Source organism: Phallusia mammillata, chromosome 8, assembly GCF_965637545.1.
Source record: "Phallusia mammillata chromosome 8, kaPhaMamm4.hap1.1, whole genome shotgun sequence".
In the NCBI taxonomy this organism is placed as follows: Eukaryota; Metazoa; Chordata; class Ascidiacea; order Phlebobranchia; family Ascidiidae; genus Phallusia; species Phallusia mammillata.
Genome location: NC_137259.1, coordinates 6,286,791 through 6,303,879, shown reverse-complemented (window position 1 = coordinate 6,303,879; position 17,089 = coordinate 6,286,791). Strand labels below are relative to the sequence as shown.

Below are 17,089 nucleotides of genomic sequence, written 5' to 3'. Positions count from 1 at the left end.
AAATGCGTGAGTTAAGCCGAAGGGACGCAATGCCCCTTTTAACACACGAATAAAATCTATACGAACGATCTGTGGATCAATTAATTCCACACGCATATAACGCAGCTACCCTCTCATCTCTTAAATAATTTAACAACGTCGCGTCACATTAACCGTGCCCACAGGGGATCATTAATGACCTGTGCGTGACGTGTTAAAGTTGGCACTGAAGGAATGACCGCAGCCTAGGGTATTAAAAAAGGTAATTACCTTACGAAATAAGAACGTCCCATTATATTGGGGATTTAGTGCGTTTCCCACCACCAACTGAGTTCTGAATTCTTTTCTTATGGTGTCGTTAGGTAAACCGTACATATCCACTTCAACGTAGGTTGATACTGGCTTGTCGGACACAAATTGAGCCGAAATTACCTGCAATATAAGAAACACGGTTTTAAATACATACACAGTTAAGAACAGGTGACATGGACTCAGTTGCTTTCTATTGTGTAACTGCAAGAAAATTTCGCATACAAATGCATACGTTTTAACAACTATTGTCGGGTCAATTGAAAACATTTGCCATAAATTGCAGCACGCCAGGTCTATTTAAGAGTACACAAGCATATGGCAAGGCATATAGGATAAAAATTGAAAGCATAATTTTAAAATGTTAGAACCGTTGTATCTACTATAATGACATCAACAACATATAAGGTCAAGTTATCTAATCGTTGTTCCAATTCTTGAAAATTATCACAAAATGAAACAAGCATATGCAATTAGTGCCTTTACAGGTAATGTAGAAAGTGATCTAGAACAGTGATCTAGAACAGTGATCCAAATCAGAAGCCCAAACTCGACATTTTTTCCACCAAGGCCCGAAAATTAATAAGATTATAGCACAAAAGAGGCCAAGTGATAGGGCCAGGCCCGAGTTAAACCAGTTTTGTTGAAACGAACCTGAACCCGACCTGAAAGTCTCGGCCAACTTTCAAATCCGGTCCGACCAGCTAAAGCGTAGTTAGTAAAGTGTTTTATTTTTGCTCTAAAATACGCGTAAATTTTTATTTTCTTGCTCTTTGCAGCCATAGGCATGTTTCCTTTTGTGGTCGACGCACAATTCTATCTTTATCAAACATCCATTCGTATTCCATATAGTTAAGCCGAATATTCAATTTTAGCTCAAATGTATTATACTATATGCATCGCTTCTTAAACGTTGTTTAAACAATGATCCAGTGCGTATTAATAATTAACGAGCTGGTTTTGTAGTTTGCCAATCGTTTTGAATAAACTAACACAGGAATTTTCTTTTTTTCATTGTTTTTCATTGCTCATTGCATTAGGCCTTAGGGCTTGGTGTCTACAAATTAAGGAGAACATGCACGCGTATAAAACCACAAAACCTGGAGGGCATTAATCATATAAAATATCGGTCGGATTATTTAAGAAATATTGCCAGGTTTGAACCGAATGCAACCTTGCTCAAAATGACTTAGGCAGGTCGAAAACCGACTTAATCTGACTATAGTAATCAATAAAAGCAGTTATATCTTGAATCGCGTTAGCCGTCAAAGCACGTGAGAATAGAAAAACGGATTGCCTCATTAAGCATTGTTTTATTGTATAAGTTAAGATGGTTTTGACGTTTATCTAATGCAAAATGAACAACATTTACGACGGATGTGCCATATGCATATAACACAATTTAACAGCTGGCCGTACCTTCATTGTTGCGTACGAAACACGCTTTTTTGAGCTAACAGTAAAATTTGCAAGCGACTTGGCCATATTTTTAGGTCGCAGAAAAATAGCACCGGGCATATTGATTTGCTTAGAAGCCAAATCTGCATTGAAATAGTTAAGCAGGCCCCATTTTATTTCAAATCTAAGCGTATCTATGGGCCGGACAACCATTAATGAATTGGCCGCATGTTGCACATCCCTATAGTTCAAGGCATAGATCATTAAGTTACGGCCACGATGGTCAATGAAAGCAGTACATTACCAGTTTACTTTTAGTGTATGTTTTATTTGTAATATTGACGCTTTCAGGGGCATAGTATCTATGTGATTTCATATTCTTTCCCATTTTGACTTTTGATGGTTAGTTTGGTCACCTAACTTGTTTAATTAGTATTGGAAAATCGCCACCTTCGAAGAAACTCTAGCTTGGGATTCAAATCACAAGCAAACAAAAAAGCTTAAATGAACATACTGTTGCTGCCAGGTATAGTGTATCAACAAAATTTCAGCTCTTCCGACAGTTTTTTATTTATTTTAATATGCCAACGTTTCGATGTCCCATACGAAACACCTTCATCCGGGTAATGACATAACTTGTGTTTGCAATTGAAATTTTGCTGAAATTTTGTTGATAAAAGCTTAAATACAAGAACATTTTATTTTTAAAAATTTGCTCAGTGGTAGAACAAAGTAAAAAATGTCATAAACTTGCACTTACCAAAAATACGATTAAATACATAAAAACCCTACCTTGACTGTGCATTGTGCTGCGATCACACCATCAACTGTGGATTCGGCGAACGGGTCGAAAAATCGGTTTTCTTTCAGTAACATTTCGGGTTTGAGGAGGTAACCCGCTGATGCGTTGTATTCGAACTTTGCTGCGTTCAGCTGCTGGGCTAGATCTTAAATAGGAAATTTTCGTTTTTTCTAATGGAAGTTTAATGTTTTTGCGTATACTGCATCTCAGCTTAGAACAAAGTTTTGATAAAATTTACAGATTTCGATCAACGCAAAATATTTGAATAATATTTGAATCAGACACTGATGGTGCTGTTAAGATACAATATCTATCTGTAACTACTACAAAATCACGTTTTTTCAATTTAAATGGGTATTATCTGTAACTACTACAAAATTATGGCTTCAAATTTTTGGACAAGATTTGGTCAAAATCTACACATTGTATAAACCAACGTACGGCTACGATAACTTTACCTGCCACTTTTTCAAAAGCATTACGTAAAAGTTGAAACATTTTCTTTAAACAGCATATCTGTAGGTGGTTTTACAGTGTGAAATTTGATTGCTTACCACACGTCTGAAAGTTGAGTGACACCATTTGACATCCAACGTTCCAAAATATTTGAGGCATATAGTTACTCGAATCCACTCTGTTACCCCGAGGATAGATTCGACTCAACTGGTTCTTGTTGAAACTGGAATAATTAAGTTGTTCGATGAAAGGCAAAAAAACGGAAAAAAATAGTTTACTAGCAGTCAGATATTGTTATGTTCAAGATCTGAGCGTATTAAACTCTTAAAATTTGAAAAATGTAGATGTTATTAGTGTTTAAATATAGTCGCACAGTCGACTTAAACACAACTGGATAAGGTTATTTCCCAAAGACCTATTTTACTTGGGCACAGCAAAAACTATAGCAATTTTATCAAAGCACCACTTATAACACCAGATGAAACTAAAACATTTCGTAATTAACATTAAATTATGGAATGGACTTACTTGACTAGTTCAGTTGCGTTGGTTTTCACATAATTTAATCCCATAGATTCGCTGAAGGACGACATTTGAAAGCACATTCGGTTGTTGTCTGATAAAACAAACACAATTGCACAAAAGTAATATTGAGCAAAAATTGATTTGCCGAGAATAAGGTCTGAATTTTCTAATGCTAATCCACTGTACATAGCTGCTTATCGCACAATTCGACATTGAATTGCCTTGAAGGATAACGTATCCTCTTTCCAGTGTACTATATGCTTGTAAGCAACAATCTTATCAACCATTTTGTTTTAGTCAGTTGTCGCCGGGGCTGCCTTGTTCAGACCAGAAATGGTATCGATTCAAGCGATTATAACAAATTGGATTGTTTAAATTCTCTATCACAAATTCTAATGCTATAGCCACAACCTTTCTAAAAATGTCACAGTGCTTGTAAAATGCTAAATAATGAACATTCGTTGCTCTACAGACGAATCCGGCCAATCGCACAATCCGTTTTATTGCATTGAGATCGTTAATTCCATCGTAAGCAATTCGTTAAAAATCGTCAGGTTAATTGCAAAAAAAGCATAGCCGATGATTGGTTAACCAGATTTTAACCAGATTCGTCTGACTATTCTCAGACTTTGTTTCTTAGTTGTTTGTTCTACACGTAAAGTGTAAAATATATGAGGAAGCTGAATTGCTAAACAGCCAAATGATGATCAGTTGCATTTTTGCGAGAAATGTACATTTCAACCCTTTGCTAAAAAGTGTGGACATGGTGTAAGTAAACACAATGCTCACCCTCTTCGAGTTTCTTGAAGCCTGGAAATTTAACCGACTGGCAATAGTTGACAATGGATGACAGGTACGGGTGGATGTTTGTGGCTGATGGCTTCGTATATTCGTAATTTCGTAAGAGCTCGCTCTCATCTTCTTCAGTAAAAACTTGCTGCAAAACACAAATTGGATTTGCTGGTTAAAAAACGCAAGTAGCTGCAGTAAACCCTTCGTGGGTTCGAATCCCACCGCATGCCAGAATTCTAGTCTACGACTTGCAGCACTCGCATTAATTCGGCACACCTGGCATAATATAATTAATGTGAATTTTCGCGCTACAATCCCTAAAGGTTTACATATACGGGGCTGTATAGGCAACTCGACCGATCAAGCTAAAATTGTAAATAACAAACAAGAACCCACAAAAAACAACTGTTTAAAATGTCAGCACATTATGGCATGTATTTCTGACCTTAAGAACCGGAAAACCTACAAACGGAAATTTCGAGGCTAAGGAACAAATTTCTAGTATACAACTTGCAACACTTATTCGGTGTGACGCCATAATTCGGTATGACACTTTTGGTAGACCTAGCGTACTGTGATTGATGTTTGGTTTACGATTTAAAACTCGATTAAGGCAATTATCAGTCATAAATGTGTGCTGGTGTATAATAATTTACGGTTGTTAAAACTTCGCTTCAATTTTGATTGATTTTGCTACAATAAAATCAGTTCTTTTAACGGCCCCACTTAAAAGCGCCACAAAAATTACCTGTTTTCATATACGTGGCACATAAACAATGGTTAGGTATAAAGATGGGCCCTTCATTCTTTTTTCTAGTTTTACCAACAAGTGGTTACCTCTTTTGGCATAATTATAAAGACCCTAATAAGTAGAAATTGAAGGACAAAAAAATTCTATGTGTTAAAACTACCCACTTATGGTAAAAATGCTTCAACAACATGAAGTTACATGAACTATATTTAGCAGCATCTCACCGTTAAGCTGTATTTATATACTGCTGAAATTAGTTAAAGTTTTTACTATAACCTCTTATAAGTAAGTTTATTCCTGAAGCCCAAAGTATCATTCCAAATTTTATAATTTAAAAAAAAAAAAAAAAACTCTTTACTTCATGGAAAACATTCAAACATTGAAAGCATTTCTACTGCTAACAAACAGCCAGTATCAAAGAGTGCTTAGAAATAGAGGAAAAAGGGTTACATTCTAAACAAAATATCACATATTAAAGCAACTTCTCACTTTTTTGCTTTTTGTCCTTGTGCTGTCAACATTCAGGCTTTTTGTCACTGAAACCTGGGTCTTTGTGGGAATCTGCAAATACAATTTAACATGAAAATTACAATCTGAACATAAATATTTGAATGTGATTTTCAAACTTACATCTCCAGTAGAAAGAACAGTAGGTTTGGGTTCTTGGGTTTTGGGTAAAATCGAGTTGATGTCATGGGATTTAGTTTGCCTCAGTTCAGGATGCGCTTCCTCTGTACCTTGAAATGATTGTCAATGAGAGCAAAATAGGTTTGGTTCAAACTAAGCATTTGTATAGTTTAAACCCAAGATATCACAAGGATAATACCCCAATATGAGGTATTGTATTTTTTCTGAACAACAATAGATTGGACTTTGCAAAAAATATTGTAGGATTTGATTTCTACTGGCGCCTGAAACTATCCGACACGCTTTCTTTGTGTGTTTTCTTTTCCTTTTGAACCCCACCCTCTTTCCCTGGCATGAGTGGTTCGATTTTAGACCCCCATCGACTGTTCCCATCTTTGTTTACCCGAAACAAAGTGAAATAAACTCAACTCAATGTGTTCAAAGTTGCTTATATTAATTCATAAAATTAGATAATAATACTAAAAAACCTAGATCATTTGTGTTTGGCGCTAACTGAGATACTGTTTTTTTAAGATTCTTTTTTGGTGGCGAGTTAACAATAGGCTTCAGTAGATTAGATAAAATAGAGCAACAGCACTAACCCATGAAATCAGGCTCAGGAAGAGAGTGTTCTTCATTGACTGGCATTTCATCCAGTTGCACTAAAAAAATAAAGAGGAATTTCAAAAATAAATCTCAAAGACATATTATACACCAGTGGTTCCCAAATGGTTCCCGAATTTACTTCAATTAGTACAAGTGGTTTGTAAATATACAATTAATATACAGTGTAAATATAAAGTAAATATACATACAATTAAATCTGTAAAGTTGATAAAAGGCCCATTTTTAAATCATTTTTGTATGGTTTAGCATCTACTATGTAGTCTATTGGGTATGGAAAATATGGTCAGCGAGGGAGGAATTCGTTGATAAAGGTTGGGAACCACTGCCCTACACCACTAGACAGTGTAACACAATTTCATCTTGCATGATTCTCATAGTTTGTTAATATTGTGATGATAGCATGAATGATAAGCCAATGTTATCATTGCAATGCATGTTTACAATACTTTATGTACGTGACATAAAGCAATTCGAAAAGGAAAGTTGCCAATAATTATTTCCTGAATTGGAATTAATATGGGGACAAAAACTTCCTCCAATTTAATGAGAACATGGCATTTGACATGTTTCCATCATTTTATGACACAGCTATAAAATATTTCAAACAAAAGGAACCAGGAAAAGCATTAATTATAAGAACGTTTTCCTTCATGCTGCCATACAGTATAATTAAAATCAGAATCTCCTATCTCATTTGCTTGGTGTATGAAGACTGCAATGAACCTTATGCTTGTTGATTTCAATTTATAAAATCATTAAGTCATTCATACTTGTGATTTCAAATAAATATATTTCACCTATGCGACATCTTCAGTATTTTATTCGATTAGAATCTTTATGCTGCACATTTTTTTATCTATCATTTTTTATGTGACGCTTGTTTCACACCTTTTTATGATTCTTTTCTGAGACTCCAATTGCTATAAACGGATGTAACTAATGTGGCCCCTCATATCGCTGATAACGGCACGAGCATTTGACAAAACATTTAAATAATAAAAGCTTGTGGCTTTTTATGTCTATTTGGTCTGTTATATTCGCCATTAAGCTTTTAATGTTCAAAGGTCTTACATTACTGAAATATGCCTGAAGGTATTCAAGCTGATTAATCATGAAAAAATCCCCTAATTTAAGAAACTTATCAATCAGTGCCAGATCAAAATGAGGTATTGGCTATAGAGGTACTTTTGAGCAGTTTTTACTTTTTTCTGAGCAAACCATACCGTTGGTGTGGAAAATGGCAAACCAACATAGTAATGACCTGAAATTTGTTTTTTTAGCATTTTATGCAATAGCGTATACAATAGAGAAGCAAGTATTTCATATACATCATCAAGTAATGTATTTTGCGATGATTATTTGTAACTTTAACAAGCTGGACTCCTTAAACCTCTGTGTTAAAGATCTAACATTGAACCAAGAACCACATGAGATAAACAAATCATGTGATTTCAAAACAAGATTGCTAATTGCATTCTTCCACACACAAACAACACACAACAAAACGTCAGAAAATGTTGATCACATTATGCTTTGTTTAAATCTTATCCAATTTTGTAAACCTAATGTTTAATTGTCAACTTCTCTAATTACAAAAAGTCACCATACAGTAGGCCACTAAATACATAATTAAATTATGAATCGATCGTTTCTCATTTTTAATTTCAAACAATTTGATTAAATCCAGCAAACTTTTTTCAAGTGAATTGTTGACATAAATTCTAACATTAATTAGACATTTTTTATACATCATACACAAAATACTATAGTTATGTTTTATGCATTAAAAATACTACGGTTATGTTTTACAGAAAATACTATGGTTATACTTTACACGAAATACTATGGTTACGTATTACATGATATACTAGAGTTATGTTTTATACAAAATACTTAAGGGGTGTTTTAAAGTGTAGCTTAATAGTGTTAGTGGGGGAGGTTTCTATAAACAACTGCAAAGCTTAATTATGTCTCACAAGTTAAGGAAGCTCTAAATTTAGTTGTTGTTTCTTGGTTTTATTTTTGCCTTAGTGGGCAGAACCCTACCTAAGTTGTTAGCCAATTCAATCGAATTTCCTTTATTCTATTTGTGTTGCTGGAGCTTTTTAGAACAAGGACTAGCAATGTATAATACAAACATACCACTTTGAATAAGGACTTTTTTGGACATGGTAAAAAAATATTGTTAGATATAATTGGTTAACTACTAGATTTAACATAACTAACAGATAACATGCAAACACAATCTAAACTGATCATTAACAATTGTTTTTGAGGAAACATAATTAAATATAAAATATTTCCTTTGATCCAAAACAAAAACACATGCTTTAACTGTTTTCAATGAAAAACAAAATGTATTGAAACTGAATCATAATGATAACCATGCTGATTATGTGGTCAAAAATATTATAAACCTTCAGGTAACATTTCTTTGTCACAGCCAGTGTACTCCACATCAGCTTAAGTGAATTTTTGATTTTAACAAGTATAAACATACACATATTTTGCTTTCTTGTGCTGATATTGTATGCAGAAAGCGCGACAAAGTGTTTTTGCAGTTTAGTTTAGGAATATTTTTCAAATATATATTTTTTAAGTTTGATGAAAAATATAACAGCCCAAATAGATATTAAAATCGACATGCTTTGTTGTTCATTAGCCGAAACATTTAAACTAACAAGCATGACGCTTTTTATGTCTATTTGGGCTGTAAAATTCGTCATTTACCGTATGAACAGATCTATATGCAAGGATCCAAAATATCTTTTAAATTAAAAAAAAAATAGTTTTTTTTAGTTGGGTATGAATTTCATAAAAGATCTTGACAAAAATCTAACAAGAAAATCTTAATTGTTAGTGTTTTATGCGGTTCAATATATGATATCTGCTCTATTTTGACCACATGTCATGTTTCATTTTTGTTATTTTTATTTAGCATTGCATTTTGTACACTTATTTTTATAGTTCCGGTTACTACCTTGCTAACCATTTCCCCCATTATTCCATAATTATTTCCAATCATCACATTGAAAACAAAATTCTTGAAAAGTCTATAAGCCTGTTATAATATAATATATGTGAGAATTACGAATTCCATCACATGAGACAAGCACCCTGTGCAGAATATTCGTGGCAACTATTGATCTTATGCCTAACACATGTATTATTTACAAGGATTAAAAATCAAAATCACAAGTGCTGGTGATGAAACAAGGAAAGTAACTAGTTCCAACCTTTTTCTGTTTCTGGGTCAAGACGTTTGTTTTTTATTAGAATTCTCCTCTTAAGAGCACTGGGTGGAGGCAGCGGAATTCCTCGTTCCAGCTAAAAATAAAATATTTCAAATTAACAAACTGAAACCAATTTTCCAATTGCAACTTGATTGCTACACACTAACTGATTTTTATTATTAAACCCATACAATGAAGAAATTCCAGGACAAAATAGTGCAATTTTTCAACAAAATTTGACCGAGCATCGAAAAGCTTTTTTTACTGCTTTTCTAATACAATTATAACATGTGTTTAGTAAAAACATTGCAATAAGGAAGTGTTTAAACTCTTGTAAAGTTGTGATTTGAGTTGGGCTATTTTCAAGTAATTTACACATATTCTACACTTCTTACATGGAAAAGTTACTTACAGGAAAACTTTCTAGTGGTTTTGTGAGAAGCATTTCACCAAAGACTTCCTCACAATATTTCGCCATTTTTAGCTGAAGAGGTTTACTGGAAAAAAGAATAAGTTTAAAAAACTTAAATTTAAATTGATAAAAAAACTAAAATTTTCCATGTCACATGCATAAAACTGGACATTTAAAACCAGATCTTTTTAGAAAAGCAAAAAGATAGATAAACAATGTACCACAAGCTAGTGTAAGAAATTTTGTTTCCTTAAATTTTGACACATTAACCTAAAGTAAACCTTACTTAGCACTGATCTTCGCACAATCCTGATAAAAGAATGATTTTTCAAGTTTTCTTAATGTGCTTATAATCCGGATTATTTAATCTGGATCTTTGCTTAATCCAGAAATAAAGTGTTCTCCTAATTTGGCTTTATTACTTTACAATGACAAATCCCTACGCTAAACTATGTTGCAGCTACATAGTGATTATAACAACTGCTTACAGTTGGCAACTTGTTGTTTGTTTTGTTTTTGCTTTACTGTTTACAACATTATAGCATAGAAATATGGAAATATGGGAAGATTAGTCAAGGAACTTAAGGATCACACAATGTAAGTTGGATTTACCATTATTCGGATGCATCTGGCTATCTAAAGTGCACTATTTTAAAACCACTAGCATAGACATTATTTTATGCAGCACATATTACGAAACAATCAATATTTACGGAGTTATTGATATTAGTTGTCTAGTGCAGCACTCAGTGCCTATATACCATCACAATGTCTTAAAAAATCAAATTTTCTTCTAATTGTACCATTACATTGTAGCTAGTGATCTCAATTGAACTATTCAGCAATGTTTTAGGTAAACAATTTCTGATAAAGCAAATCTTTGCTTGTTCTAGAAAAATTTTGAAAAAATTTAGGTACCTACACATTGATTTTACCTTAAAAAAAGGTAACTACACATTGATTTCTTTACATAACATGATAAAAAAAAATTAAGCAAACTCATTTAGCACTTGGCTGAAAACCAGTTGCTACCTACATCATGTAAACTGCACTTTCTAAATTTTTCAACAGGAAATATATTAGCTGTAAAATCATGCAAAATGAAAAATTGTACAACATATTTTTTCTACCTGCAATGAGTTTCAAATGAAAGCACAACTGGATACTCAGACACCACAAAGGCAGAGTCCTTGATAGCATACAATATATTTTTGAAGGGAACATCAGAGCACATTGCCTTTCCGTGTGTAATGATCGGTTCTCCATGATAATCACCCTTGCCATCCCAACAGTCCAACTCAACACATCTAAAAACAAGTTTTGTTAAGTAAACGACAATTTAGGTACAGCATACAAATCATGGTTTTATAGATTCTAATAAACAATAAAACATAACGTTTTGACATTGCATGTTTTTTTGTGCTGAGAATGACATAAGAAGTGTCTGAAAGATATGTATTTTTACAAAAAACAGTTGCTTTCTAACCATAGCACGGGCATTTAAACTAAACCATTGTACAGGCATTTAACTAAAGTACAGGCATTTTATGATAAAATATAATGGTAGCAGAAAGAAGACATAAGCTTAAAAAAACTATTGAATAAAAAAAATCTGTAATAGAAGGTGCAGAGTGAAAAATGCATAATATTTATTCATAAATTCATTGTTTTTGCTTTTGTAAAGTGATTATGGGGTTACCAACTGAAATCCTTCAGGGTGAAACAACATCAAAAACGTAACAGTTGCTGAACAAAACATATCAGTTACAAAATTTATTGAACTAAAGAAGAGTATTGTGCTGGGTGTGTAATTCGTTGTAGGTCTGTGAGATAAACATGCAAACCATGATACAAACATATCAGTGTAAATGATCTTGACACTGATATCTACAATGTTGTCAGTTTCAGGAAATGTTAAGAATTTTAAATGACAGGTGGTTATGACACGTTTAAATATATTGTTGAGATTTAATTGCTAGCACGATTTAAGCAACTGTATTACCAATCCTATTGCATATGTATTAGTTGCATTAAAATATATGTGTAATATTTGTTCAAATGCCAATATACGTCCAAATCACACTTCATTCGAATTTCAAAACCACACAAAATAATTCAAGACACAACTCAATGACAGTATATTGGTCTTGTACTGCATTAGGATTGACATTTAATAGGTGGTGTATGTTATATTTTGTACTATGAGGATATATCAGAGGATCACACATGACCTAAACCTCAGGCCATTGCTTTTAATGAACAGTGGGGATTGAATTAAATGTCTTTGAATGGGATGCAGTATCCTTGGTAATTAGATTACGAGTAAAGAGAATTTGATTTGAAAACAGAGTATCTTTACAAACACAAATTGTAAATCGTAAAATAATATCTAGCCCAGTGTTTTTTTAAGGTGCCAAATTTCTCCAGCGGTTTCCCAACATTTGGACTTGCAACTACAACTACAGTTTTTGGTATTTAAATGAAACACTTGCGGTCTCTTAAAACTACTTAGCGGTCACCCAAACCAAACCTTAAAAAAAAAAACCTGATCTAGCCTACAGTAAATAAAAATGATGTTTATTTCAAATCAAAGATATATTTTAAATTGGATTTTTCAACACTTACTTTGATAAAGCTATTTTAACATTACATACAATTGAGATATTGTTTGCCTTTGCAAAGTGATTATATTAACCAAAATAATATTAATTGTTTTGCACCCAAGATAATAATTTTTTGTTAGTTATGTTATTGTTATTGGCTATTAACGCCTGTATTCTAAATTGATTTTTACAGACAAACACTAATATTTATTTTTTAGTTATTTATGTTATAGTTATTGACTATTTAAACCTGTATTCTAAATTGATTTTTACAGGCAAAGATTTAGAATTATTTTTTTGTTATTTATGTTATGGTTATTGGCCATTAAAACCTGTATTCTAAACAGACAAACCATTAGAACAAAATAGTGGTTTCATGTATATATCTGGTTGCAGTTAAGAACTGTGAAAATACAAACTAAGAAGGCACTTAAAAATCATTATGACTGCCAGACCACCAAGGCATATTAGCAGTTAATTTGCAGCACAGACATCAAAGACTCGTAGGTCAGCTATAATAATAACTTGCCCCTTTAATGTAAACTTAATGATCCTAAGACATCTAATAAAATTAAAATTAGTTTTTCAGCTTAATTAAAGACAAAACCATCTAAAGAAACCGCCAAAAATTATTCCCCATAGAAATGATAACTTGACACCACACAAAAGAGCAAAATAAGCTGATTAAAAAGGTTTCTCATGAGAAATCCAAAGGACAATGGGAGATTAAGTGGGAAACTGAATGGCTGTGAAAGGGTCTGTACAGAATCGTTCGCTTTGACCAGAAATAAAGTTTTTTATTATAATATATTCTACCTGCATCCTGACAGCAAAACATGACGGTAGATGTCCACAGAGGATTTACCCCCAAACTGACGACCTTTACAATAAAAAAGGGAAATATTCAGTTAACAGAAACATTTGTACATTTATACATAACAAGTCTATGCATTGTAGCCAGTGCATATAAATCATTTCATGTAAACGTAAATATTACAAAAATATCCAAATTTAAAGAAGCAAGTATATATTTACTAATACATAGTTTTTAATAGTACACCTTGCAAGCGTCCAAAAACATTATAAGAGCTAAACAAACTATTTATCTCTCCTAAAAACATTGTTATTGTGAAAAATGTATCACACTTTTCTTCAGCAAATCGTGCTGTCAAAACAGCAATACAGTAATCCAAATTACAAAAATATACTTGTTTTACACAAATACATATAAATCGTATAAATGTATTGTGATAAAAAACACATAAATACAGTTTTTCAGTTTTAAATCAAATACAACAACTGCAGTAACATTCATAATCCAAATCAACATGGGAAAGCTAATCAGTCCAAAATATATATAGCATCAACCCTTAATTACATTGATTTTAGCTTTACATAACTGCGCTGCATTAGTAATTCCAATTGCCTAATTCCCTATGGATATTATGGTGCCTGCATGCTTTATTATTACCAGTCAAATATGTGTTGTGCGAGGAACTGATGAAGTAGTGGCTGAGTGGTTGGTCCATGTCCTGGTATTGCTGCAAATGAGAAGGGTAAATCAAAGGATTGTCCACACTCGACATGTAATCCGTAAATCCTTGCAAAGACAAGCGATCTGTAAACATAAATGAAACTTTTTTGGCACAGTAAGGAATATATTTTGTAATATTTGTGGTTTCAATTAACATTATAATATGCATGACAAAAAACAAATTTTTAGTTATATAGTAAACCTTGGTAAAATTTACTAAATTTGTCGGAATTAGGCCAAGATCTGGATTGCCCAATGTCAGTTAGTTAAAGCCTTACCACATTACAAATTATATGTACCTCAAGTTTTTGAATTAGGTAAAGATCTGGATTAACAGAATCCAGTTTAAGCGAGGTTTGCTGTATTTGAACAGGGTGTCAATTTTTACACATACATATATTTTATTAAAAACCTAAGTAGAAAAACTAAATTAACAAGATTTATTAGGAATTTTCTTTCTTTAAACTGTGCTTTTGGCAAAGTTTCACAAAAAACAAATTCCTCTCTATTTTAGTGTAGAAATGGAAAAATCCATAATCAGTAGTACTTCATCATGTTTAGGGAAACTAAAGAAATCTTTAAAAATCACGTTCCACCTTCTTTGTAAACAGTACAACACATTTGGTAACCACAATGGCATCAAATTCACACAATAGCTTCAAAGAAACTCCAACTTGTACAAAACTCACTCAGTTCAACATTCTTTGGGCAATTTTCATATTTCTGGATAAGGGCGCCTGCTCTTTTTTCATCGTAGGTTGGATCAAGAATTTCATTAAGTCTCGGGTCACGCTGGTTTTCATTCAACCAGGCGATAAAATCTGATAAGCTGATGTAATCTTGTTTCTTTTTGCCTCTAAAAAATGTTTTTTCTTATGATAGTGTGTAACTGAAACACTTTGTGCACAATCAAAACCTTACAAATTTTGTACAAAACATGAAATGCATTAATAAAATGTAAAGCACAAAAATAGAGAACTATCGATTGTTTTCTGCTTTAAAATTCAAAGTGGTTTAAAAATTTAAAACATTTAACAGATTAGCAACCACTCTGTTTTTAATCACACGTTTAAAATACAAAATCACTTCATCAAAAAGTTGTTCAAAACTCAGATCAAAAGATATAGGTATGATAATAAATCTTATGGTAAGTTATGTCTAGTGATGGCATGATTTACAGCAAGAAGGTTTGCAATGAAAAGTAATTCAGAATTTGTGCAATAGAGTTTTCAATAAAAAGATTGTTACAAAACAGGTAAGGCTTTAATATTCTTTTACGAACTATTAATAAATCTATGTTCTATCTTTATTACCATGCAGGTGTTAAATCACTGTTGTAAAGCGTGATTAAACCATTGAAAAAGGGTTTTAATAACTGCCCTTGCTATTTGTACAACGATTTGCTTACATTTGTTGAAAAATAGATTGAAGGTCCGGCCTTTCACAGACCTTTTGATGGAGTTTTTTGTAAACTTGAAATGTCAGCTCAGCAGGATTTATTTCATCTTTCTGCAAATAATTCAGGTAACAAACAAATTTAGGTACAAACATTGCACCGACATATTGCTCATACAAAGAACAAAATGTACAGATTTTAAAGTAGAAGTTTGTCAATAGCATTGTAATTTTGCTAAACGTCTGTGTGAACACAATTTGCTACAAATGCTTACACTTTTAAAATCAAGTGATTTTTTAATACCTTTATCAAATAATTGCTATTTTCAATTCTTTTACATGGATTATTAACTTATACATCCTGTGTAACCTTTGATAAGGGCTGATTTTGAGCAGTGTAGCATAAATCAGCAGTAAAAGTGTCATGTTTTAGCTAACTTAATAATCTGTATAATTAGGCTATCAAATTATTTTTTATGAACTTCTATACATCTTAATGCCAAGTTTTCTTATTACCATTTCTGCCATATTTCAATGCAAAGTTTCATACCAGCTTAAGACTTGAAGTAGCAATAGTTTATCTTTACCTTTGAACAGTTAAATCCACAGTGATTAAACTTTTGAAGAATAGCTTTCTCGCTTTTGTCATGGCCAAACTGTTTGACCAATCTGTTTAAAAGAGGAAAAAGATATGGTAAAGATACTAAATTACACTTGGATACACAAAATAATGAGCAACATACTTCCGTATTGGTATCATGCCTTTTTGATTCAAAGAATATTGCAAGCGTTTCCACCTAAACAACAAAATATAAAGTTAGATATTTAATTTCATGCGAGAGTTTACTTTTTAGATATTTACCAGTGAAAACTTCAGGTGAAAAAACTACATAGTTACAGGGTGGAACTAGTATTTTATCTTAATCATAATTTTGATCATAATATACTTCCAGTACAATTAAAATTTCTATCAATAAGCGTATCCTCACAAGAATTGATTTTGTTTGTCTTACAACATACCCTTCGGAGCATGTCAATTTTACAAATGCAGGCTTTTAAAAAATCAATATTTTAATAAAGAGGGCTGCAGCTGAATGTACCAACGCTACTGTACGGTGCTATATTTTAATAGGTGCTTTGTTTAGGCACCTCTTTCATGAAAAATTTGTTTGCGGATGTTTTTAACATTTATTGACCCCCATTTAAACAGTAAAAAGGTGAAAATATGTTGGACATATATAGACTTACTGCTTTTTCATAATTTCGGCTGGAGAAAGGTGCTTTAATCTGATATGCAACACAAGTTTTGACATAGATTCTTCCCATTTCTAAAATGTGGCATTTTTTAAAATTTAATAACAAAAAACAGAAAAGATTAGTTGTACATAATTATTTGACACCTACTTTTGATTTAATGCTTAAATACAGATAAACGAGATGACACAGATTAAAATCCAAAAAAATATTTAACATGCACTTTATGTATGTTTGCTGATGTATATACATATCAAACTAAAACAACCACAGTAACATACTGTCAAAATTATCTTCTGCAAACAAAACAGTACAAAATAGTCATTTTTAGGTGCCTAAAATCAAATTAATTAGCATATTAGTGACAAATAAACTGGTTTGTCTTTTAGAAA

The 17,089-nt window shown here is 32.4% G+C and overlaps 1 protein-coding gene across 5 annotated transcripts in view; it reads right to left on the bottom strand.

Annotated features, from left to right (window-relative positions):
* The window catches only part of LOC145203865 (1-phosphatidylinositol 4,5-bisphosphate phosphodiesterase beta-4-like), a 29,099-nt gene that overhangs the window by 9,382 nt on the left and 2,628 nt on the right, over positions 1–17,089 (bottom strand). For 2 of the 5 annotated variants that reach the window (XM_080076203.1, XM_080076202.1), the window contains exons 6-24: positions 16,692–16,771; positions 16,187–16,240; positions 16,031–16,112; positions 15,457–15,557; positions 14,738–14,904; positions 13,986–14,132; positions 13,331–13,394; positions 11,042–11,218; positions 9,912–9,996; positions 9,503–9,593; positions 8,684–8,728; positions 6,242–6,301; positions 5,643–5,749; positions 5,502–5,573; positions 4,259–4,406; positions 3,473–3,560; positions 3,043–3,167; positions 2,479–2,633; positions 250–411 (exon numbers count right to left, since the gene is read on the bottom strand). In XM_080076203.1, coding sequence (XP_079932329.1) covers positions 250–411; positions 2,479–2,633; positions 3,043–3,167; positions 3,473–3,560; positions 4,259–4,406; positions 5,502–5,573; positions 5,643–5,749; positions 6,242–6,301; positions 8,684–8,728; positions 9,503–9,593; positions 9,912–9,996; positions 11,042–11,218; positions 13,331–13,394; positions 13,986–14,132; positions 14,738–14,904; positions 15,457–15,557; positions 16,031–16,112; positions 16,187–16,240; positions 16,692–16,771 — 2,010 coding nt within the window. The remainder of the gene's footprint in view (positions 1–249; positions 412–2,478; positions 2,634–3,042; positions 3,168–3,472; positions 3,561–4,258; positions 4,407–5,501; positions 5,574–5,642; positions 5,750–6,241; positions 6,302–8,683; positions 8,729–9,502; positions 9,594–9,911; positions 9,997–11,041; positions 11,219–13,330; positions 13,395–13,985; positions 14,133–14,737; positions 14,905–15,456; positions 15,558–16,030; positions 16,113–16,186; positions 16,241–16,691; positions 16,772–17,089) is intronic. The other 3 variants (XM_080076206.1, XM_080076205.1, XM_080076204.1) reach the window with 2 other exon arrangements.